The sequence below is a fragment of the Kwoniella europaea genome, chromosome 1 (genome assembly GCF_036810445.1).
Source record: "Kwoniella europaea PYCC6329 chromosome 1, complete sequence".
NCBI classification, from domain to species: Eukaryota; Fungi; Basidiomycota; class Tremellomycetes; order Tremellales; family Cryptococcaceae; genus Kwoniella; species Kwoniella europaea.
This window is the reverse complement of record NC_089487.1, coordinates 16,006,614-16,030,558: the sequence shown is the minus strand read 5'-3', so window position 1 is coordinate 16,030,558 and position 23,945 is coordinate 16,006,614. Positions and strand designations below refer to the sequence as shown.

At 46.4% G+C, this 23,945-nt stretch overlaps 11 protein-coding genes across 11 annotated transcripts; 7 read left to right on the top strand and 4 right to left on the bottom strand.

The window, feature by feature from the left end:
* Positions 1-215: 215 nt before the first annotated feature.
* Positions 216-1,581, top strand: V865_006102 (uncharacterized protein; the record flags this gene model as incomplete). Its single annotated transcript, XM_066229862.1, has 6 exons — positions 216-218; positions 308-315; positions 401-522; positions 980-1,037; positions 1,105-1,185; positions 1,248-1,581. The coding sequence occupies 6 exons, from the start codon at positions 216-218 to the stop codon at positions 1,579-1,581; spliced, it is 606 nt and encodes a 201-aa protein (XP_066085959.1).
* A 308-nt stretch (positions 1,582-1,889) lies between these two features.
* Positions 1,890-4,722, top strand: V865_006101 (uncharacterized protein; the record flags this gene model as incomplete). The annotated part of the gene is made up of 17 exons (XM_066229861.1): positions 1,890-1,920; positions 2,000-2,104; positions 2,193-2,227; positions 2,302-2,337; positions 2,502-2,591; positions 2,694-2,797; positions 2,911-3,086; positions 3,201-3,312; positions 3,397-3,511; positions 3,577-3,638; positions 3,708-3,782; positions 3,849-3,909; positions 3,988-4,222; positions 4,321-4,356; positions 4,410-4,487; positions 4,550-4,574; positions 4,632-4,722. The coding sequence occupies 17 exons, from the start codon at positions 1,890-1,892 to the stop codon at positions 4,720-4,722; spliced, it is 1,467 nt and encodes a 488-aa protein (XP_066085958.1).
* A 1,033-nt stretch (positions 4,723-5,755) lies between these two features.
* V865_006100 (uncharacterized protein) lies at positions 5,756-5,881 on the top strand (the record flags this gene model as incomplete). The annotated part of the gene is made up of 1 exon (XM_066229860.1): positions 5,756-5,881. The coding sequence occupies one exon, from the start codon at positions 5,756-5,758 to the stop codon at positions 5,879-5,881; it is 126 nt and encodes a 41-aa protein (XP_066085957.1).
* A 482-nt stretch (positions 5,882-6,363) lies between these two features.
* V865_006099 (uncharacterized protein) lies at positions 6,364-8,938 on the bottom strand (the record flags this gene model as incomplete). The annotated part of the gene is made up of 12 exons (XM_066229859.1): positions 6,364-6,662; positions 7,264-7,633; positions 7,683-7,752; positions 7,808-7,924; positions 7,969-7,979; positions 8,037-8,042; positions 8,094-8,148; positions 8,199-8,328; positions 8,408-8,504; positions 8,584-8,628; positions 8,680-8,734; positions 8,835-8,938. The coding sequence occupies 12 exons, from the start codon at positions 8,936-8,938 to the stop codon at positions 6,364-6,366; spliced, it is 1,359 nt and encodes a 452-aa protein (XP_066085956.1).
* Positions 8,939-9,905: 967 nt separating this feature from the next.
* On the top strand, positions 9,906-10,717 carry V865_006098 (uncharacterized protein; the record flags this gene model as incomplete). Its single annotated transcript, XM_066229858.1, has 3 exons — positions 9,906-9,978; positions 10,044-10,458; positions 10,519-10,717. 3 exons carry the CDS (start codon positions 9,906-9,908, stop codon positions 10,715-10,717), a joined length of 687 nt encoding a protein of 228 aa, XP_066085955.1.
* A 1,497-nt stretch (positions 10,718-12,214) lies between these two features.
* Positions 12,215-12,703, top strand: V865_006097 (uncharacterized protein; the record flags this gene model as incomplete). The annotated part of the gene is made up of 2 exons (XM_066229857.1): positions 12,215-12,217; positions 12,266-12,703. 2 exons carry the CDS (start codon positions 12,215-12,217, stop codon positions 12,701-12,703), a joined length of 441 nt encoding a protein of 146 aa, XP_066085954.1.
* Positions 12,704-12,997: 294 nt separating this feature from the next.
* On the bottom strand, positions 12,998-14,471 carry V865_006096 (uncharacterized protein; the record flags this gene model as incomplete). Its single annotated transcript, XM_066229856.1, has 5 exons — positions 12,998-13,005; positions 13,067-13,084; positions 13,153-13,528; positions 13,580-14,126; positions 14,260-14,471. The coding sequence occupies 5 exons, from the start codon at positions 14,469-14,471 to the stop codon at positions 12,998-13,000; spliced, it is 1,161 nt and encodes a 386-aa protein (XP_066085953.1).
* A 363-nt stretch (positions 14,472-14,834) lies between these two features.
* On the top strand, positions 14,835-15,392 carry V865_006095 (uncharacterized protein; the record flags this gene model as incomplete). Its single annotated transcript, XM_066229855.1, has 2 exons — positions 14,835-14,937; positions 15,001-15,392. The coding sequence occupies 2 exons, from the start codon at positions 14,835-14,837 to the stop codon at positions 15,390-15,392; spliced, it is 495 nt and encodes a 164-aa protein (XP_066085952.1).
* Positions 15,393-15,470: 78 nt separating this feature from the next.
* On the top strand, positions 15,471-17,430 carry V865_006094 (uncharacterized protein; the record flags this gene model as incomplete). The annotated part of the gene is made up of 5 exons (XM_066229854.1): positions 15,471-15,523; positions 15,571-16,714; positions 16,775-16,842; positions 16,886-17,306; positions 17,383-17,430. The coding sequence occupies 5 exons, from the start codon at positions 15,471-15,473 to the stop codon at positions 17,428-17,430; spliced, it is 1,734 nt and encodes a 577-aa protein (XP_066085951.1).
* A 394-nt stretch (positions 17,431-17,824) lies between these two features.
* Positions 17,825-20,053, bottom strand: V865_006093 (uncharacterized protein; the record flags this gene model as incomplete). The annotated part of the gene is made up of 8 exons (XM_066229853.1): positions 17,825-17,969; positions 18,030-18,160; positions 18,227-18,795; positions 18,853-18,997; positions 19,070-19,164; positions 19,217-19,409; positions 19,461-19,887; positions 19,944-20,053. 8 exons carry the CDS (start codon positions 20,051-20,053, stop codon positions 17,825-17,827), a joined length of 1,815 nt encoding a protein of 604 aa, XP_066085950.1.
* A 634-nt stretch (positions 20,054-20,687) lies between these two features.
* On the bottom strand, positions 20,688-22,325 carry V865_006092 (uncharacterized protein; the record flags this gene model as incomplete). Its single annotated transcript, XM_066229852.1, has 8 exons — positions 20,688-20,782; positions 20,837-20,926; positions 20,984-21,220; positions 21,274-21,381; positions 21,431-21,548; positions 21,608-21,829; positions 21,889-22,092; positions 22,146-22,325. The coding sequence occupies 8 exons, from the start codon at positions 22,323-22,325 to the stop codon at positions 20,688-20,690; spliced, it is 1,254 nt and encodes a 417-aa protein (XP_066085949.1).
* Positions 22,326-23,945: the final 1,620 nt, after the last annotated feature.

Genomic DNA, 23,945 nt, shown 5'->3' with positions numbered 1-23,945 from the left:
CGTTTCAGATGCTTCAAGGGAGAAGTGCCAAAGAGATGAATCCCCGTATAACACCGACAACCTAGTCCCCCCTTGTAACGGAGATGAGCGAATCTCCTCGGTGTCCTCATCATGACATGCATCTCTCGGAGTGTGTTTTTCCATCGACTTCCAACTCTTCTTGACGTCCAACGCATCATCTCAGTCATCAAAAGTGCTTGTAAGATCACATCAAAATGGTGAGTCTGGCTTTTTCATTGCACGGGATCTACAGGCAACGGGGAGGAACCTCTTGCTGACACAAAGTTCCTTTTTTATCATCTTGCAGAACCGAACGTCAGTATCTCCCTTCCATCTCTACCTATCTACCCATTCATCCAGTACATGTTCACTGACATCGAGCTCATACGACCATTGATAGTGTCCTTTACGTATCTGGATTCGCCTCCAACCTCAGAGCTAGAGATTTAGCATATGAATTCGAGAGATATGGTAGATTGATCAGATGTGATATCCCAGCATTGAAAACTCCTACTTCGTCTCGTAAGTCCCATTTTACTTTTGTTACTCAGATCGATTTCGTCCATGCTTTTCCCCCTCAAAACCATCTTGAAGTGAAGTGATCTCAGGGAGGAGCAATATCTCATCATTTATATTACCCCTTCAAAGACATCTGATGAATATGGCGATGCGAATGCCGAAAGAAGCTTCGTTCTGCGAGTTCCCGATTCGCTCGTTCGTTCGTTCGTTCTCCTTTACCCTCAAATTGCGTCGTGCTCTGGCGATTTCGACCGACCTATCGCTTTTCTCGTATCTTCTCCCTCTTGTGCTCCCTTTCTCGTGGAATCACGACTGGAGAACTAGATCCTACCGTTCTTTGACGTTTTTACGATTCTCGAGCCTTTCGAGCAAGCAATCTTGGGCAATATTCGCTCGTCGCAAACGATGCTCTTCCGACCGATCAAGATATCAAGTAGCTCACACTCACTTCCACATTTAGCTTTTGCTTTTGTTGAGTTCAGACGAGAAGATGATGCTGAGGATGCCTATTATGACATGTGAGTGGTATATCACATTTGTCTATTGTATGGAACAGTGCTAAAACCGATTTGTCGGTATTTGTAGGCATGGTCGATCCATTGATGGTAGAAAGATAACCGTTCAATGGGCCAAGAGACCCCCAAGCTCACAATGGAGACATGATGGGTTGGTTTTTTGTTTTCTTGTTTGGGATGGAGGTTTTAAACTGATAAATCCAGTACGAGCAGGTATGGCGATAGTCGAGATCGACGAAGATCCCCTCCTCCCAGACGAAGATCTCCTAGTCCACCACCAAGGAGAAGATCCCCTTCACCTAGGGAATCCAGACGGGGAGGCGATCACGATGATGATGATCGAGTCAAGGAAAGGGATTACGCCGGTTCCAAAAGAGGAAGATCAGCCTCACCAGAGAGAAACGGTAGAGATAGAAGTGCTTCTCCCGTAAGCAAACGAAGGGAATCAAGGGATGATGATAGAAGTAGAAGTCGAAATGGTGATGAGTCACTTTCACCTGTTAAAAGATCAGATAGGGATGATGAGAGAGAAAGAAGAGATGATTAACCAAGTTGGGATATAAAAATTAAAATGGTATCTTTGTATATGAATGGCTCTGGATATGATAATAAGAGATGAATATGTGTTACATGCTGTTATATATGATCTTGTTCATACTGTGTCTATCTAGGATCATGAGACGCAATTGCAAGTATATATTATAGGATTATACATTGAGGATGTCGGTCGTGGATGGGTGCGATCGGAGACTCCACAGAGTGACGCGCCAGCGAACAGATCCATTTCCACCATCATTCAACTTTTTCTCTTTTGACTTCCTCTTCTTCCTCCATTTGTCTTTCTTATTCACTCCAATGACAGCCGAACGATCACACAAGATGAAAGGTGAGCTCGAGTCTCCATACTATCAGCTACAACAAGCAGGTCGCTCATCTCCAACCGATGTGTCTCACAACGTAATTAGTCAACATCAAACATTCAGGTAAAACACATCCAGTCGAAGTCGACCCTTCGAAATCGGTCAGTATATTCAAGGATGCTATCTATCAGGTGACTGGTGTACCACCAGGTAAGTCTTCGCCACCTACCTGAGCATGAGCTCTATGGATCGTGGCATGGCGGAGAAGGGCTGACCACCATTGATGGACGGATGATAGATCGAATGAAAGTGATGATCAAGGGTGTTTTGAAGGTATGCTCAGCTTCTCGTTGCGTTGGCGCTGGCGATGAAGTAGCTGACGATGCCAATGGCGATCGGGATGATAGGATGATGCGGATCTATCGAAATTGGGATTGAAGCCAGTGAGTTATCGGAATCGCTGATCTTGGTGGTCCAAACGAGCTCAAGCTGACAGTAATAAATGACATATCTTAGGATCAAAGCATCACTGTATGTCTTTCTTTCACGTTTTCATCCAAGCATCAAGTCGCCTTTGAGAATCTTGGACTGATGGATATGGATGTAGGTGATCGGTACAGCAGGCCCATTACCTTCTGCGCCAACTCAACAAATCACGTTCTTGGAGGATATGGATCAGGACGCCGTTGCTTTAGCTGTGAGTATCGTTACTTCTTCTTCGCTCGATGAATGCATATACGAGAAGGGTGGTATCTCTTTGTACCATAATTTTGCTGATTATCACTCCCTACATGCATAGGAAGGAAACCCTCCGGGTCTAGTCAACTTGGGTCAAACATGCTACCTCAACTCCACTTTACAAGCTTTAAAGACCATCCCTCAGTTAAACGTTGCCTTAGATAGGTAAGTATGCTCTCATTCGAAGTAGCAGATATCAATATCTGCGTCCACCCTTATGCTGTCATCGTGTGATGTTTTGATTCCTATACAGCGCTGATACAAATAATATACTATAGCTTCTCTTCATCTTCCTCGTCACCCGAATCGAAAGTAACCAACTCTCTGAAAAATCTGTTCAGCGGATTGAACCAGACTGCCGATCCCGTGCCTCCCTTCTCTGTCTTGAGCAATCTCAGGTTGATGGCCCCTCAGTTTGCGGAGACCGATAATGCTGGCAGATACTCGCAGCAGGGTGAGTGAGATATATACATCTTGATTTATCTGATACGCACACATGTACTGCCCGATCATATATTGATTGTATGGAGTGTTTGTGAGCTAATGATGTTTGTTCTGCCCGTTACAGATGCCGACGAAGCATGGACTCAACTCCTTTCTGCTCTGAAACTCAGCTTGGGCTCATCAAGTGGAGCGGATGGTCCCATTGACAAGATGATGGGTCTTGAACTCACCTCAAAGTGAGTATCCAGTACCTTTTCCAGCTGACTGCAGCTGACACTCCGTCATGCATTAACTGACAATTGACTGTCCGACCACCTTAGATTGCAATGTGCCGAAGCACCTGAAGAACCTGCTACAACAAGCAAAGAGAGACAGTTGAAATTACAATGTAACATATCGATCAACACAAACTTCTTAGTCTCTGGTATACTCGACGTAAGTTGGAAACCCCGCTCGTATATGAGACGAGGTCATGTTGCTGATGCGATGACCGTGTACAGAGCTTGAATCAGCAGATTGAGAAAACCAGTCCTTCGTTAGGTAGAATGGCTGTTTACAATTCGTGAGTTTACCAGTTCATACATTTTGGCGATGACGGTATGAGTGATACTGATGACTGATATGATCTCAGTGAATCTCGTTTATCTCGATTACCTCAAAATTTAGTGGTGCACATGGTGCGGTTCTATTGGAGAAGGGATATTCAGTGGGTTTATGGACACTCATGTCTGACGGAGAATGTACGACTGACTGATGCTAATCGTGTAAATAGGAAGAAAGCTAAGATCATGAGGAAGGTCAAATACCCTTTACAACTTGATACTATCGATCTTGTGAGTGTTATCATCTTTCTGACGACTTCATTGATATCCCTGATTGAAGGTTACTATATTGATTATTCGGATACATAGGCAACGGAAGAAGTGCGATCCCAAATTCAACCTGTCAACTCCGCTGTCAAGCAGATCCTGAAAGAGAGGGATGTCAGAGCAAAGATTATCAAGCGAAATGCTGGTAAAGCGACTAGTGACGATGCGACGAAAGAAGTTGATATTCGACGTGAAGAAAGGAAGAAGATAGAAGATTTGGTTAAAGAGAAGGGTATTGATGGGGAGAATAACGTCTCGGGAATGTACGAACTCTATGGTAAGTATCTTCTTTTCTCCCTGATCATCTACCGGTCCCCTGTATCGATCTTACTCCGAAGTGTGATTGAAGTGGTGGATGCTGACGAACTGTTATAGCCCTGGTCACTCATAAAGGAGCTTCGGCAGATTCAGGTAAGCTCAGCGTCGGTCTACCGGTCTAATCGAGCTGATCGCACAGAGTATAGGTCATTATATTGGTTGGACAAGGAAGGAAAGTGAAGTACCTGTTGCGTCAGGTGAAGAAGAATGGTACAAGTTCGATGGTGAGTGATTTCAGGAGAACATGAAGCAGTCGAATGTTTATTGACTGTACATCTTTCGGTAGATGACAAAGTATCAGTAGTGACAGCGTGAGTCCATGTCGACAATTCGCCTTGGCCGTCGTATACTGACAGATTGTGACACAGCGACAAAATCTTGAGTATGGATGGAGGTGGTGAAGATTCGGTAGCTTACATCTTACTTTACCGGTATGTTCTTCGTGCGACGTTCTCTTAACTTATTGTTCTATATCATCCGGCCGAGCTGATCGTCACCCATAGAGCCGTTAACATTTGATCGGCCGATCCTCTAGAGAAAACAATAGAGATTTGAGACCTCGGTGTGAATGATCGAGATGGCTTGGATGAGGAACAATAGAATTGATGATATGTCTATTGTAGATGAAACGGGGTATTACTGCTTCTTTTTGTTCATTTGACCGTGTGAAAATGAATCATATGCATACATTAGTTTGATCGGTTCACAAACAATGCACTTCGGTCATCCGTCATTGTTCAATTACTTCGTATGCATGCATCGTTGATAAGAACAATAGAGATGGTAGGATGATAAACCAAGGTCGTTTCAAGATGTTCAATCCGGTCCGGTACCTTGAGAGTGGAGGTCGATCAGGAACAAAGGCAGAAATGAGATTTCTTTATTGTTCTCTTAATTCGTCTGTTACCATCTCTATTGTTCTCTTTACATCCGTCTATCACTTTCCCATAGGTTGATACCTTGGGGAAAAGAACAATAGAGGATGAACAATAGATATCTGTACCACAAACTTGAAACGGATCTAGAATATGGTATATACCACACTAGTGGCGTTAATCTGTTATTAAATTGAACTTCGGGTTCCTCTTGCCTTGCTCAGTCAGTCATCATCTATTGTTCTTAGTTGATAAGATCCTGAAAAGACAATAGGCCGTACTATCATGAACTATCACCCCGTTTCGTGTTTTTCCCGCCAAGTATACTTACAACTTATTGTTCGAAGTTCTCGGCAAAGAGAACAATAGATTCTTCCATTCCACTTCGGCATACCATATTCACTTTGGGTCAATCCCAATCCTTATTGTTCCCAATCCCCAATGCGACAAGATGTCAAGTCCAAGATAGCTCTGGAAAAAGGTATAAATACGCCCACTGAACTCGACGATATTTCTACTTTCTTTTTCTTCAACCAACAAATCACAACAACTTCCAAACCAAACCTTTCAAACTCCCAAACCAAACCAAACCCCAAACCCAAACCCAAACCATTACAATGGACGCTTTCACCGCTATCTTCAACAACTTCGCTGCTTCCGCCGCTCAAACCTCCGAGGCTCCTCGAAACGAAGAAGCTGCTGGGTCTGGTAACGGACCTTTGTACATGTGTGTCATTGCTTAAACGTAAGTATCATTTAAGCTATAACTTTCCGTATTTAGTTTTTCCACGCTGATGCTCATATCCTTAACAGTCCGCTTGTACACCTACGTCAGATCATGGGGGAGTTAAGACAGCGATGATGTGGTATTAATAGCTTGTAGTATTTTGCAATGCATATGTTTAGTGTTCTACCTCATTCATGATTCATGATCATGGGCTCCAAAAACCTTCGCAAGCAAGCAACTTACAGTAGCCTTGTCCCCGACCGGAATCTGGATCTTGGCATCTGCATCTGAGCGTGTTGCAAAAGTTCACATCGACTCAGGTTTTCCTAATACATCTATCAGGAGCTCTTGTCAGTCCACATATTCAGCTACGGCATATAGCTCTGGCTGGTGCCTTTTGAACGTCCCCACTATATCAGCCCTCACTTTATGGAGTTCAAAGGACGAGTTGCATATGATATCAATGTTTGACGCATTATCTATTTTTACTGGTATACGCTACGAGAACGAGGTGAATGTCGATAATGCATCGAATGCGGCCTCTGAAGCAGACTCACTCGGCAGCGGTACAGAGCTACCAGGAACAATATGTGGATTTGCTAAGCCCTTGAGTCCCTTATCAACATTCCCGTTGGAAAGGTATTGATCGGCCAAAGGGGACACCGTGACCATATTGGAAGTCAGGTGCTGCAGACCTTGAGATTGCATGAGGTCAAGCGCAGGAGAGAACCTTGAATCCGAGGAGAGCGAAAATTGCGCTGCAACTGGTAAAGCGGGTGGAAGACCGTAAGGGTGATCTGTTTGATCGGGAGGAGCGGTGAGTGAGCGGTGTACATTGCTGGAGTAAATCAGGGGTGTCGTCGAAGACAGTGGTATAAGCAGATCACTGTGAGCCCGACCATGTAAACGTTAGTCTTTCAAATCTCACTGGAAATGTGATCACTTGCCTGCGTTGAATAGGATCCATGCCGTATGAACGTTCGCGAAGAGAAAGGTCCGGCGACTGCGGCTGTTTGGTACGTCGTCTTATGATGGAGGAAGAGTTGTTATCTGACAGGACTGATTCAGATCTCTGGTGCGTTTTGAAGTGCTGAACAAGATTATCTTGTCGAGTAAATGTTCGAAAACATGTTGGGCATACAAACGGTCTTTCGTTTGTGTGAGTTCGAATATGACGTTTCAAGTGCTCAAGCCGTTTAAAGCGTTTTCCACAATCATCGTACATACAAGAGTAGACGCGAGGCAGCGAGGCAGTCAGAGCCGTGGAAGGACGATCTAAAATTAGTCAACGGATTGATATAAGCGACAAAGGGTCAGCACTATCTTTATAGTCGCACGAAGATAGATTCTGTGGTCCCTGACTCAGTCATCCAAGCACCAGACGCAGGATAGACTCACCACTCAGCGATGGAACTACAGACAGCAACTGAGGCGAGGATGTCCATGCCCGCGGTATTTCAGGATCAGGACGGGTTCTAACCACAGATGTTCGTTCGAGGGCCCGGAGCAAAGATGATGCACGGCGAGAACCAGAACGGCGACGCTTATAGTCAGAACTACCAGGTAGTATCGATTGCTTGAAGATTCGAGGGTCATCCTCCAGAACCCGTATCAATGGCTGACCTGCTATTTTGTGATTGGACTGAGCATCCATCTGGCTATGTGTATCCGCGATTATGGTATGTAGGGTACTTCTATCTGAGAAGTTGGAGTAGATACCAGCCGAATGTGATGTAGTGATAGATTGAGCAGAGACGACCACAGGTGACTATACGGTGGGGGTCAGCAGTCGCAAATGCGCGAAGGGTTTCACTGACTGCATTATTCGATAGTATGCCGGGATTCTGACCGGCGAATTGTTCGTACAGCGTCCGTTTTGGGTCATATCTGTGAGGGGCGCCGTCAGCAGGTGAAGGCATTCAACAAACATGATGGGATTTACCGGAAGCTCATAGCTGGTTCCCCGACCACTATCGACGTTGGCTCTAAGCCAGCCTTTTCTCTTTTCAAGTCTCGTTCGAGAGCATCCAGGAAAAGCCGATCATGCGGCACCGAGAACCTATGTGAAGCTTGTTAACTTAAGTAAAACAAAGGGCAACGTACCAGTAAAAGACCTGACAGAGGTGATGGCGGTCAACCATCTAATCAAATTGCTGCCAAACGTCGCTTACCTTTTGCTGCAGATGGTGTTATCAGCTAAATCATTCGGCGTCGATGATATCGCTCACCTTCTTCTGCGTACGGATGCACCCATTGCGGAACAGGAATTCCAGCAAGGGCGATCTGGAATGAAGGTAAGTACATCGTCCCTATTTTACCCATATTCGACTCACTTCGGTTCTTCAAGAGCTGCATCCGCCCCAGGCTTCAAATTACGGAGATCTGAGAAGACACCTTCTTCCCATTTCTTGGAAGACTTTATTGGCCTTCCAAATGCCTCGAACCTGAAAGCCAATGCTCGGACTGATGAAAATTGAAGCGTATGACAAGGCTATCAGTTTCTGCCTGAAGTCTGATGTAATCGAAAAGTAGATTCGCCTACCGATATCTGTACCTGTGATGTGAAAGAGTCCCTGCCATAAGACACAAGACACGCTCTCTCCTGTCGGCAAGTGGAATTTGTGCAAGGATGGGGCGGACTACAAGTTGATGTATGAGGACATCAGGCCTCGCGGATGATCCTCTTCACAACTCAACGGGGTCTATCAAAGGACTTACATCTGTGCTTGGGCTGCCCCATCGGGTCGGAGCTGTAGCCAAGAACTACATTGCACCGTTCAGAATTACTCGCTGTGAAGGGAATGGACTACTCACGAATTGTAGACGGCTCAAAGTGTCTACCCGAGCGGTCTCTTCTTGGTTGAGGGGTCTAGGCGGGCAGTTGTTGGGGGGTGGCAAGGGGAAAAGCTCCTCGTGTAGGATATCCGAGCTGTAATGGCTTCAGCTAGGTGGAATCCCTTGTCACTCACCTTTGGGCACGATTCTCGTCGACTATGCTCTCAATGCTAGACCTATCGAATAGCGCGCTCCTAGCGCCTGAGGAGATATTGTGACTGCCAGCGGGACCTATCATGATGGGGATTGATATTGTTGATGAGAGACGATGGCTGGAGGGACGTTCGAAGCGTTTCCGTCAATATGATATATAGAAGTCGAAACAATGATGGAAGAGTTTGAAACTATCCTGAAACGCATTGAAACGATGTACCCATAATGTCGCTTACGTATTCTCAGAGGACAAAAAGGGATTCGATCTGTTCCCACGTGGCAGCCTCAAATATCTTATTGTTTGGGTACAAAAGTCTTTATCTTGGTGCATATCCGTTTTTCTTTTTGTTCTTGTTCGCCCTCTTCTCTTCCATTGGCCAAACGAGGATATATATTGAAGTCATCCAGCGACATGAAGTTATCTCAGTCTCAATATCTTTTATCTTACTTTTCCCCTCGTTTTGTTACACTATCATCTTGCGATTGTTTAACATCATGCGTCATCCTGATTATCCATTTTGGAGTATCATTGCCACGGTATTGGTTCTTCTACCGCTTCCTTGGCACGTACGAGCTCGAAACATCGCCACTCTATCTCTCATCTTTTGGTTGTTTCTTGCGAATGTGGTTACTTTTGTCAACACCTTAGTGTGGGCAGGCAATGTTCGGGACAACAACCCCATCTGGTGTGATATCAGTAAGGAACCTTTCCTCTCTGGCTCTTCTTGACATCATGAGCACCTTCTTAGCATCGAGTCTTCGCTTCATCCTTACGTCTGTCAAGCTCATGCCGATACATAATTGCAGGTAGTCGCGTTCTTCTCCTGATCAACTATGCTTTACCAGCTTGCTCACTTGCCCAGATGAGACGCCTTGAATCAGTCGCTTCCACCCGTCGATCAATCATCTCTTCAAGGGATCGGAAACGAAGGATGATCGAAGAAATCACGATATGCATCGTCTCACCATGCATGTTCGCTGCTTTATTTCACGTTGTACAAGGTCATAGGTACGACATCATAGAAAACATAGGGTGTATCACTCCCATATATATGTCTATACCAGGCGTGATCATTCGATTTGTGATACCGGGCACCATAGCTGTTGCTTCCCTTGTATTTGCCGGTACGTTTACTCTCGTGCCATGATCACTGCGAAGACTCTTGCTGATTATCACTCATCCATTATAGTGCTCGCTGTCCGTTGGTTCCTCATCCGACGACTTCAGTTCCAGACTATCCTTGCTGCTTCGGACTCAGGTCTTTCGGTCGGACGTTACCTCAGGCTCATCGCTCTTGCCGTCACAGACAGTACCGTGCTCCTTGCTTATGCGATCTACAATGCGACTTCCTCGTCGGACTCTCCATTGATGCCGTACAAAAGCTGGGCAGCTGTACACCTCAACTTCAGCCAATATTCTCAATATCCTGAAGAGCTCATCGGTAGCGTTTACTCAGCCTTTGTCGCCAATGTGTATGCCCCTTTCCTGTACTCGATTATCTTTTTCACCTTCTTTGGCTTCGGTGAAGAGGCTATAATCGAATACCTAGCTGTTGCTGCTTATATAAGAGGCTTGTTCGGGAAAATCGGGTTTGGGAGATTGCAGTAGGTTTATTCTCCTGCCTACTCCATCTTCCGATACTATTTGCTGACATCTCTCAGCAGAACGAACCGTTTCGATGGACAACAATTCACTCTTGGCTCCAAAGTAGTTCCTGCTACCGGTGATTCCCTCTCATTCGGTGGAGGAGATGATGCGGTGCCCAGTGGTTATGAAAAACCTGCTCAAAATGAATCGCCCGAAACCTACTCCTCTGGTAGACGAGGCGGCGTTGCCGTTACAGTAGAAACATCTATAGTTTGATTGCGAATTTGTATGATTGACCTTGCCCTATGTATCTATGCAAATGCAGACTGGATGAGCGGGTCGTAGTGACTATCATTGCGATGCTTTGTAACAGAATTCCCCTCATCTAACACATTTGCATGATCAACTCACATGCATTGATCGGCTTACATCATAATCGTTACGCAGAAAAGTCAGTCCGGCAAGACAGAGAGTATGGAGTTATCATAACAACGAATACACAGAAGATTTCGGGTTTCTGTAACCCCACGCTTGTGATAGCATTTACGAAGACAAACATCAATTTGGCAAGCAAGTCCCTATTATCATTGCACTCGGATTGTTGTCAACCCTATGACGATGAGCAACCGAAATACCTGCAAGCACAGGAGCTAATACGGTTTGAGCAGAACTCTCGGGTCATCGATCCAGCATCCGCCGCCACTACAGCCACTTCCCAAGATCACGTACTTGAAAAGTCAGCTTTCATGGAGGACGCCGAGCATTCCTCTCCTAACACCTCTGTCAACAACACCGCCAAAGAAACTCAAACCCCGCCCTTCTGCATAGAGAAAGTCCGATCGACTTACTCCTGGTCCCGACAACGACCTGCTTGAGATTCAATCCAATGCAAACACAGTTCTTTTCCCTCACTCTTTGCTCAAAGGGAGTCCCGCATACAAGCAGGGCCGAAGAAAATCGTCTGGAGAGAAAAAGCATCGACAACAACGAGCTGGCACTACCACCACCAACTATGACACACTGGAGACGACGACAGTGGGTCGGACAGTGATCGATTACATTGCTCTGAATATTCCTTTCCACTTGGGGATGAGGCTCAGGTGTGGACTACCAATTACATGCAACCCTCTATATAAGCCGATATCCGAGGTTCACCTGTAAATTCCAATAGCGCCAACCCAGCTCACTCTGGACAACTGAGACCTGGACCGGCACATGGGAGCCTTTTACCTTTTTTGAATATCATTCCACCTTCGCACCTCGCCCAGGCTCGTGGTTCTCAAATTTCCTGCAAGTCACTCCTACTGATCGACCGGCAACTTCTTCTTTATGTACAACTTTCCCTTCGAGTGGTCTTGCGGCCTATCATTCTCTCGACCCAGCGGCCCCAGCCTCTATCTCTGCGACCGGTATACCATCGAAAGCATTCAGCTGTCCTCTCTTCTCTTGCGGGCGATTGTTCAAACGACTTGAACACCTCAAGCGGCATGTAAGAACCCACACTTGAGGGAGACCGTACGAAAGCATTCGATGTGAAAGAGGTTCAGTCGAAGCGAAAATCTCACACAGCACATCAAAATCCATCAGAAAGCGGATCCGGGAGAGAGAAGCCTCTGAAAGTACGACGATGATATAGCAATCCTTTTGGAGGCGGAGGTGGATGCGATGGCTGTTAGAGAGAGAGTAGAGGTTATTCCACATCAACGAATCCTTCAACCATCAATGCAGAGCATACATACAACTTAGCCTACGGAGAAAATCCCTCGGCTCTGCATGGTGAGCCCGTCTTCGCGACATTGATACGTAGTCTGACTTTCTTCGAAGCCCTCAAGTCAATTCAACCCAGCTCGACTCCCTATATTACCACCGTCAATTGCTGGTACCGAAGAATTTGGAGGAAACACTGTTGCCAATGCGCATGCTGATCGTACACGGTCCATTCGACCAGATTGGACATTGGGAAACCCAGTCCCACCCATGTTCAGCAATGTCGCCGATAATCCGCTCTTCAATGAACGACACCGCTCCATGACACCCAACCTACCTCCATCAGGTCGAACAGCCTTAACAGAACAGCAACACGTCTCTCTTCAGCCATCTTCGTCATATCTTGGTGCTTCGCGACACCATCCTTACGCTTCTTCCACTGTGAATCCTGGACCTCATCCTTACATTCGCGCCGCTTCTCTCGATTCGTCCGCTTTCTTAAGTCGAACACCGGGATATGACGGCTATACCACGGATCATACCAGTCACACTTAACAACACTTTGAAGGATGCTCATCCCGTTGCCTCGTTCGCAACAACGGGCGATGTCATCAATTCCAATACTCCCTCTTATGGCTTGGGTGACATGATCTCGGGTGCAAATGAAGTGCTTCCAACGATTACGACTCGTTTTTAGGGTGAGCAATCAGATGATCAATCAAAAGACAAGGAGCAGAACGAATGGACAGAACTTTGATAGGATGGCCTGACCTATATACATAATGAATAATGGATAATGCTACCGTATGTGTGATACATTGGATGTAATGCGGGAAAGCTCGATAATGCTTATTGTACTAAGATCAAATTCATCGTCAGGAATGAGTAATTGCGGCATATGCTATATTGGACACTCACACAAAGGGTCTCTGAAATCTGTGTCATGGTGAAATTGTCAGCAAAAGTCGCGGAGATCGCTATGGATTAAAAGGCAAGTGACTTACGTTTTTGATTGTTGTGTACATAACCTACTTTGGTCTTGAACTGCTCTTTCAGCCGTTGATCCTTGAAAGATCGGCCTTGACGTTTGGCCCACTTGGCTTCACCCGCATTACGAGCTTTCATCAGCTCTTGACCACGACCGAAAGCACCATGGCCTCCGGCAACCGGAACCAACGCGAGTGACGGATCTGCCAATCGCTGACGAACAAGAGCGACCTTTGCTGCACTAACGGCAGAGGTGGAAGTATTGTACTGAATGAGTGGTCGAAGTCGCTGCGAATAGTAAACTTTTAAAGATCGATGACCCAAAGTACGGCCAGATGGCAACATGAGTGACAGCCCATCGGGAGCAAGAGATATCTGACGTTGCTGTTTTATCTGGATAAGCAATTAGCTAAACAACCTTTGTCCTGTTGCTGAGTTACTCGCCTTGTCTGGCATTGCGTCCTCTTGCATTACGTCTGACATGCTGTCCTCCATATCCTCCCAATCGGATTCTGCCATTTCATCCGGTCCCGCAAAATCGTAGAAGTCCGCCAGCTCCGCCCTATCTTCCTCCGTCTCATAAGCCAACTTGCAATGAGCTTTATCTATCATATGTTTCCTGACAGCCTCTAAACTACCAAACTCGCGACCACCGTTAGGGCAGTACAGACAAAGATTGCCTACTGCTACTTTTTCACCTAGATATGATAAAAGACCAGGAAGGTCCAATAAGATGTCCTGATCTGGAATGAAGAAGCTGTGAGACTTAGCCATATGTTTTGTGTTATCATCGATCGAGTTGTGATTCGCGGGACAGAAGAGACAGTCGGTGGGTTGGATTCGCCTACGAGCCTTGGCTATTCGAGCGGAGAAATCGCCATCCTCTTCCTCCTCGCTATCCGTATCAGTAGCTGAGTGTGCGACGTTAATAGAATGTGGCGAGGGCTGAGACGGATTCTGAGAGGTGGTTTGATCTGCGTGAGAGATCGAGCTACCATGCGAGACAGACTGCTGTGCTTCCCTGTCCCGATGCTTTTTGGATTGGACATGAGATCGGAAGGCGTTCTCGGATGAAAAGTTTTTACTGTATGATCAGCTTCTGCGCTAACCATATTGTCACTTACTTGCAAGAGACACAGGAAAGACTCCTCGGATCCGTTCTCACTGCGTTCTGCTCTCTCCTTTCCAATACTTTTTCGTTGAATGATTCAGCTGCTACAGGTGGTAGATTGGCCACTCGACGTTTCATGTTGTATCTGTGCCAATCGGTGGAGAAATGGGATCGCTGCTCGGCAGCAGTCTCGAAGGCGACCCTGCATGAGATGCAAGTGAACATGGTGTGTGGGTGTGTGGGCGTGTGGGTGTGTGTACGAATGTGACTGCTAGTGGTTGCGAAGGTGGTATGTCAGATGAAGAGAATGCATGAATTGGTCTAGTTGATCAATTTTCGATGAATAAGACGGGATACTACTCCAACGAGATTGACTTGAACCCATAAAATTGACTGATTATGTAATCACATCACACTACGAAACATCCATGTCACGTGGTTTGTCAATTGTCTATGCTTGTCAAAATACAACATCATTCATAAAAGTTATCTTCACCTACAGGTTATCCAGCCTTCGTGCCATATACAGGTCATCCTCATCGTACAAGACACGTCCCCAGTAGACATCCCACATCAGACTGCTTCAACATGGATGAATCAATCAACATACCTTCTTGGGCAGATCAATCGGGGAGCGAGCTGGTGCAATCATCCAAGCCTAAAGGTCCAGGGTCGCAATGGAAAGCTCTCAGTGAGTTGTTCAAAGGTGCACAATCGTCATCTCTATCACCGTGATCGCTGATCACACTACCAGACGTGGGACCTGACATGATACGCTCACTGCTGCTACGAAAGTTCAAAAATCCTACACCGATTCAACGAGCGAGTATACCTGGAGCTTTGTCAACACCGCCTAGAGACATCCTCGCGATGGCTCGTACTGGATCTGGCAAGACATTAGGATATATGATCCCGTTGCTGGAACGTCTTGGATCGACGCATTCTCCATCAACCAGTCCCCGGGCTCTGGTCATGTGTCCGAGTAGAGAGCTAGCAATGCAAATTCTGACGGTTGGTAAAGATCTGGCGAGAGGTATGACCAAAGGAAAGGGGAAGGAAACTGAAAATCTGAAGTGGGCTCTCATCATGGGAGGTGAGAGTATGGAAGGTCAATTTGAGAAGATGTCGAAGAGCCCCGATATGTAAGTCACCAATGTCGCACGCAGCCGCTGATCCTCTAGCATTATCGCCACTCCAGGTCGATTCTTGCATCTTTTGGTGGAAATGCAGTGTGATCTGCGTCATCTCCAGATGGTGATCTATGATGAAGCGGATCGGTAAGCTCAGCCCACTGTGTTTACAACCGTAGCTGATGAATGATTAGGCTGTTCGAAATGGGATTTGATGTCCAACTACGAGAAATCTTAAGTCGTCTACCATCAACTCGTCAAAATTTACTGTTCTCTGCGACGCTTCCCTCAACAGTAGCAGAATTCGCGAAAGCTGGACTCGTCAATCCTTTGCTCATCCGATTGGATACAGAGCACAAGGTCAGTCCCGATCTCGATCTGCGATTCTTATCTGTTAAGCCTACCGAGAAAGATGCCGGTCTACTTGTCGTCCTTCGAGATGCCATCAAGATCCGCAGCGATAGCGATAAAGAAGTCAATAAGCCCCAAGCTATTGTCTTTGTGTCTACAAAACATCACGTAGACTATGTTTCAGAACTACTGAAAGCTGCTGGTTACCGCACCTCACATATCTATAGCTCTTTGGACCAGATTGCCCGACAACAGCAACTACACCAATTCCGAAAACGGTTCACCGATGTCTTAGTGGTCACCGATGTTGCCGCCCGAGGTCTGGATATCCCTATCATGGATCACGTTATCAACTACGATTTTCCACCCGGTCCAAGAGTCTTTGTCCATCGTGTCGGTAGAACGGCGAGAGCAGGAAGGAAAGGTACTGCTTGGTCCCTAGTCAGTCGAGACGACTGGCCGTATCTGTACGATTTGCAGACGTTTCTAGGCTCCGCAAGACTGGGCGACGATGCAGCTATGCTCAAGGCATTTCCCCAAGACAGTATCAGCGAAAACATTGAATATATATCATCCGGACTGGATGAAATCGCTCCGCATCTTCAAAGTCAACGCGAAGTCATGCGCAAAGGTCAAGCTATGTTCGAGCGATCCCGTGGCAAGGCCTCCGCTGCTTCATATCGAAAAGCCAAATCGCTAGGTCGCCTTCTCAGCGGCCAAACATTCACACTACCCATCGAACCCAGCCTCGTCGATTTCGATAATGCATCCACCATGGCCGCTAGAAACCGTCTTGTTGCTTCCATCGCTGCTTACGCTCCAAATGAGACAGTACTCGAGCTTGGACGGCGAGGCGAGACGGACAATTCGATTCTCATGCAAAAACGTCGCAAGCTTGTCAATAGTCGCAAGAAACTTGCAGCAGAAGACACGAGCACTGTTGACGATAAACCACAACTGAGCTATGATAAAGATGACATGTTGATGGTGAGCATGCTCCGTTCCCTGTGTTCTACATCTCGATTCACTGAGTAATTGATTTTATAGGCCAAATCGTTTCGCGATCCGAATTTCTTCATGGATCACTCCCAAAGTGGTGCTGCTTCAGAACGAGGGTGAGTACAAACAGTGAGAAGGAAACGCTCACAAGTATCTCAGTTACTCCCTACAAAGTGGCGCGTCACTTCCTGAAGCTCTGTCCGCAACGACCTTGGACATGACTGCCGATGAAGGCTCGAGCGCAAGGGCTCAGAAAGCCAGTCAACTCAGCTGGGATCGCAAAAAACGTAAATTCATCAAGGCTACCGTTGGTTCCGACAACAAGAAAATGATACGGTCGGAGAGCGGATCACTTCTCCCAGCCTCCTACAACAGTGGTAGATTTTCCTCCTGGAAGTCGAAGCGAAGAGCAATCAATCATGAGAGCAGCTCTTCTCCTAGAAGTCAAACATCTTCAGGCCGCTTGAACAGTAACGAAACACCGCAGACTTCTTCAGTCAAAAATACTGTCACGCCTGCGAGGAGCTCCGGCCTTTTGTCAGCCAATACGGTCAGGAGCCAGAGAGTACGAAAGCAACAGGTAAGCGAGCTTTCTGCGCGTCTGTCTGCGAGCGCATGTGTTGTAGAACATATGCTTATTTGTCTTCGTATTTCAGCGAGTTGCAAAAACAGGTCGAACGCCGAAGGGATCTCGCCGCCGTTAATGTGGCGTCAGTACAAATCGATAACTGCAGCTCCAATCATCTTTTCATGCATGAACTGTGGATGCATGAGAGCCGCAGTGCGCAACCTAGGCTGTTTGACAATTGATTGCAATACTACGTTTTATCTTGGACTAACGATTCCAAGCATATCTGATCATTCTCATGGATCCCCTTTCCGGGGCAAGGAAAGAGGACGGCTATTGTCAGTTGGCCAGTTCTCAATACCGAACAGGCTCAAATCACATACATGAAGGACCAGAATAAGGTCCGTATCGAATCACATTACTTGTTGACAGATTTATTAGAAGAAGAAAAATTATATATCACTTGGTTATCACAAGCCTAACAACATAGCCTAACCTCGACTCGCATACAAGGCTCAAGCATTCATTCATCACTGCGTTTCCGCTAACGATTTGATACTCCGCAAACTATCATTGGCATGTTCCTTCGCTTTGATGATCATATCTATGTGATTACTGATCTGACTGACTAGAAGATCTTGCAGTATAGCAGTGCGATGTTGAAGCTCCTTGTAGCTGAATCGATAGAAGATGTGCATCAGTGACTTGTTACTCTCGAGAGGCATCGAGTCTTACGCGATTCTAGCACTCTCCAACTCTGATTGAGTCACGACGACTCCCTGTTGGCTAGCAGCAAGCATGTTTGAGACTTCGTTTTCCAATTGAGCGATGACCTTATTGGTGTTTGCATTTTCTTCCGTGAGTTTCTGTGTAGACATGCTCATCAGTGACTTCGAATAACGATCGATACAGCAAGATGAATAGGTAATCACGCTTTGTGCCATCTCAGCCTGTTCGTGAACCATTCTCAATTTGACTTCTAGTGTCGCTACCTCTTCCGTTTGCCTTTCCACTTGCTGCTCCAGACGATCGTGTTGATCTTCCAAAGCTATTAGGTGATGTTCTAGGCCCAACCCTTCCTGGCGGCACTTTTCTCGGTATAGGTTTAGCTGCTGCCATAAAGAAGCCCGCATTGTATGACCTGCAGATCTCAATGTATCTAGGTCTTCCACTCCAAGATCCAAGCTCATGTCAACATCGATCCAGTCCCCGCTTCGGACAGGATCATCTTGCTGCAATGGCAATACGCTAAGGTGATGGGCGAGGGTCGTATATTCCGCATGAAGATTCTCGAAGCGATCCATTGCCCTTGTCACAAGCATCTCGTGATCGTAAGATGACTGACTGGCTTCGGCAACTCTAGCCCTGATCTCATCCAAGCCACGGTTCAATGTTTCTCGTTCGTTGTTCATCCGGATTACTTCGTCTGGCGTCAGATTCTGGGTCGCTACTGCAGCTTCGACATCCTGCAATTCTTTGCGGTTATTTGCAAGATCTTGGCCTTACCGACACTCCTTGTCAGCTAGAGATCCAAGAGATGCACACAGAACAAACATACCTTGATCAGCAATGGCTGCCCGAATCTTGACTATAGCTTGTCTAGTTTTCTCTGCTTTCTGTCTGTTGAGATCTATAAAAGTGATGAATTTGTTCTTATCACTCATGAGTTGTAGATACTCATTTTCGAGCCTTTTGAGCGGAGGCTTGGCGGGTGTACAGAGATTATACGATAAGTCGATGCCCTCGATGCATAGGTTGTACATGACTCGACTCACCTCCTGCACTTGAAGTTGTTGCAGCTCGACGGTCTTCTTCTGCATGTACGTCTCCAAACTACTACTTCGGTCGATGTTGGTTTTAGATAGTCGCTCTACGGATAAGATTAGCTCCCCTTCCGGCGAGTTGTAGGGTTACTTACTTACCGTAAATGCGCTCAAGCTCCATCTCCGCTTCTGGAAAGTGTTCGGCGCCGCCGTCGAACCATTGATCGTATGTTTTAGACACGAAATCCCATAACAAGCGCTCCTCTAGAAGAGGATATTCCACAGGGAGCTTCGAAGGTGAGAGCAAAATAGGATCCGAAATGCAATGAGGGTCATTCCAGTTGTCATGAGCCTATACCGAAGTCAGCATAAGGATATATACTCACGTCTGTCGCTGACTCACCTTGCATAACTCTACAAGCCAATTCAGCATCGCCAACAGTCCTGGCCAGGACTGGGGAGCTCCCGGAGCAGTAAAAGCTGTCTTGCTGACTGAGTCAAGTCCGGGGTAACGGATGTCTTTCAGTATAGACAAAGCATCGTCCTCAAATTTCTTCCCCCAAGACATTCCTGGATCGATGAGACTGCTGATCAGATACCGGAAGATAGACTGAAATTCTTTAGCGGTAGGAGACATCAGAGTTTTCGATGTTATAGGAGCGGTGTACCGAGCATTCAAAAGATAATCGCTGACATTTCGCATGCACTCGGCCTGGAAGCTTTTATCTCGTATAGGTCGGCTGTCTTTATGGAGCGTGGATGCATGTACTGCAGACGCCATCGAAGGCCTGTGATGGCTGCTCGATGTGAAGACAGAGCTCCTTCTAGCACTGCGATGAAGTCAGAAGACATTGCGAAAGCGAACTCGCTCATCATTTCAACTCACCTGTTTGGGATACTCCTATTGATTTGTGGAGTTCTCCCAAAAGGCCCACCGTTATGCCGATTTGCGCTCATCGGGATTTCTCTCTGTTCAATGACGCGATTGTTGACCATTGTGGACCGGCGTGATGCTTGTCCTGAAAGCGTGTTGCATTTGTCAGGCTCCATTTGTGAATGAGAAGTAGAAACTGGCAGCAGAGAGATGCGCGGATGACTCATACTTGAATTAAATTGGGGTTGCTGCTAATTTACGATGGACGGACAAAGAGACACGGCAACTATACGATATGTCGAACAATGTTATCTGTGTGATTCTTTCTAGTGTTGTTAGTTTGTTGGTTTGTTTGTTTGTTTACGCAACGCGCCCGATTCAGGGAGATTGGTATATCCACTCATATGGTAAATGACGTAACCGGATGCCATCGTCAGATCGTTAATTTCGCTGCATCGACATATGTACTGTTTGTATACACAACACGACACCACACATGCATACGAGCAGATAGAAACATTGAAACCGGAGCTAGGAGAAAAGGTTTTTGGGAATTTTCCTATTTTTTGGGGGATTTTTGGTAGTATTTTTATGTACATATCCTATACCACAGCAGTAATTTTTTTTTTATGCTTTTTAGCTTATTTGATCTGTAAGTCTTCCTAACCATTTACCGAAATATCAAGCGGAAGCTTCTGTGCTTCACGCATTGCATGGGTTGCGAATATCTTCGCCAATCATAGCAATCCACCAAGATCAATCTTTATTCTTGGAGTCTGGTAGATCGACGAGTTCTTGGTTCATTTTAGCTCGTAGAAATTCCCGAAACATGTACAAGGCATTCCTCTCAACTTTCAGCGAGCTGTTAGCTGGTGTCACCATGAGATGGCCGAGAGACCACTCACTTTTTGAGGTAGAGTCATCGCCACTTTTCCCAGATTGATTCGCTTTCTTGGAGGCTGGGTCATCGTCACCTTTTCGAAAATGATTCTTACCTGATCAAACCCACATATTAGGACTTATCCAGCCGGACCGATCGGCGGGCGACTTACTTAGACTTCTAGCGGTAGACAGTGTTTGATAGAAACCCCTCTTGCCTCGACCAGAGCCTTGCGGGGCCTGACCCATTGATCCGGCGGTGGACGAGCCTTCGGCTGGATAAATGGTTTGCCGAGTAGCAGTGATCTCGAGATCCGGAAACATCAGGCGGACACAGTTGAGTACGCAAGAGTAAACATCCAAAGCACCGGAGCTTCCCGAGCCAATGGCTGGATCGATACGAGGCATCACTATTCATAATTCCGTTAGAACCGACTAGCAGATACCCACTATTGAGACATACCTTTTCGTATATGTGCAGTCAATTCGCCGCCCTCACGTTTACCGTTGGTTTCGAGAAGCTGGTGACTAATCTCTCCCTTATTAGGGTTTTGACAGAAAACAGCACACACTGTGAGGTACATTAGCAGAACGTCTTTTGTTCTTTGTCGAAGACTTACTTTTGATCGCGTTGGATATTCTCAAAGTCACCATGACGGTAGATGCCGTGCCGTTGACCTTCTCGATCTCGACACGAGCCGCTTTTCTGGCAGCTCGCGCGGCTCGCTCGATGTTCCTCTACATTCGAGGTAGTATAAGCTTGATAGGTTGAATGCGCGGAGGCTGAATTGACTTACAACCTTCGTCAAATCTGTATATACTTTGGATTTGGGTGTGCGGTCTAGGTATCGTACGGAACGCGGAACGCGTCGGCGTTGTGCTTGACTCTTTCTGATTAGAAGTCTCCACGCCTCTCGATGGGTGTTTTCGAAAGCGCCAAGTAATAATGTAACTTGGTCAGTAGGGAGATCGCTGCAGAGCTTCTCAAATTGAGCGGACCACTCCTTGACTGGCTTCAACTACAAGACGATATCAGCTTCATATGTGGACAACAGAAGACGCCAATCGAAGTACAAACCAAGTCTGGTGGGAAATACTCTCCACTTGCCCATTCCCGAAGCTTGCTAATGGTAGCATCTTCCATTTTATCGATACCAGATCTTTGTCCTTGCTTTTCCATCTCTGCCACAAAAAGGTCAAAAAGCGCCTTGGATTCCCACTGGGGTTTGGGATTTCCTTGCCGAGCACTTGAACCTTTGTTTGGGTTACCAGATTGCGTATTCTTGATAGGAGGTAACGTCAGCCCTTTCGGTCAAATGCAGCTCACCAACTCACCAGGTGTCTTCTGCCATCCAACTTCTTTGGGTGGAAAGATTGGTATCGTGTAGAAATTCCTACAGGGTGGAGAACTTGAATCCCAACTGTTCGGAATTGCCGGATGCTGGTTAGGCCAGTGTCAGCTCCAGAGAGGAAGGCTCTAGGAAGAGTACGAGTGAGAAGCGCTCGGGTTGACATCTTGTTGCTGAGAAGATTGGTAATGGTGAAGAATGTTTGGAAATATACAAATCGGTGTGATAAGTGTTGTCTTTGAGTCACTCACTAAGCCCTTTTTTATACCTTTCACTTTGCCATCAACACCTCGTCAAATGCAAGGATGCGAATACCTTTGAAAGTCGAATGAACAATGATTGGCCTGTGACAGCTCACGGACCCTCAAAAGAAGGGGAAATGTTTTCGATGGCATTTGTGTGGTTCGTCCGGTGAAGCAGCAGAGAACAAGCTATAGGTCTCCTCGTTTGTCTTCTCAGAAGCCGGATCGATCACTGAATGAAGGAGCTAGGTACGCCGTGTGGACGAGCAGTTGACAGCTTTGTCTGATTGGGAATTGAAACGCATGAACTATACTGGCGAAGAGTCGGAGCCTGCTATGACTTGGGCCGAGGTGAGTACGGCTCTGCTTTCCTTTTGGCGTCTCTTCTATTCGTGAGTCAGGCATGTATGATGAACTTAGCGCAGGGGTTGATACAGGCATCATCGTCCGGTATTCATAAAAAGCTTTTGTTCTTCGCTCTTCCAATGATTGACTGCTGATTGACAGCTTGGTATGACGCGGGAAAACAACATCGGAGATAACCGTCAGGAGTAACCGTCTCATGTATAGACAATAAGAATGACCTGAAACAGTTGTAACATGCGGGATGAAAGCATACAATGAACGTCGAATGTAAACCCTACCTCTGATGTTTCGTTGCACATTCGCCTTGCTGCATCCCCAGCGACTTAAAAGCTGTCAGATGCTTCACAAATTGTTCAGAATGACCATCGCCACCCACTTCACTTCTCATTCCAATCACCTTTCGAAACGACCGCCATGAACTCCATAATTCAACAAGTATTCAATGCTGGCTTAGGGCTCATGAAATATTTCGCTCAGCATGTTGTAAGCCATTTATCCCGTGTTCATCTCCTATATGTCTGAAGTAAGGCTGACTAAAACAGAGTCACCTCGTCCGATGGCAAATTGGATGTGGGTTTTCACGTTTCAGAGCAAGTCCAACCATCGCATTCAAGTGTCCTACTACTCTTTGGGGCCGGCTGACCCCATGTAGCCCTGGGATAGATGAGCACCCTAAGGATGGTCTACACTGGTGAGCCTTCTGGGAATCATAGATCCATGTGATATGCTGACTTCAGTCGGTCATCTCGCGGTATATAGTGTGGGCTTTGAGTCATACTTCTTCCCTACCCATGCCGCAGCCAGTAAGTTATTTGATCACTGCTCATCGTGAGCTGGCTAACCTCGCTAAAACGAGGTAGTCTTTGCCAAGGGAAAATGTATGTACCACTAGCACCGTCTTCCCTTCGACAGAATACAGTGACTGACTGATACGAATGTCTAGATCCACTATTGCGGAAGCGTCAAGTCACGCTTTTACTGACTGACAATCAATATCGCGGAATCAAGGTGTATCTTTCACCGAAGTAGGCATCTTCATACCCAGTTGATGAATCTGTCTCTGACTCCATCGATAGTCGTCTCAAACCTTTCATGCGAATCGAGGTGCAAGAACGGTGGGACGGAATTCAATCAACAGGGTTACCATCGGTATTGACCGCCAATAGTTTTTACGTTAA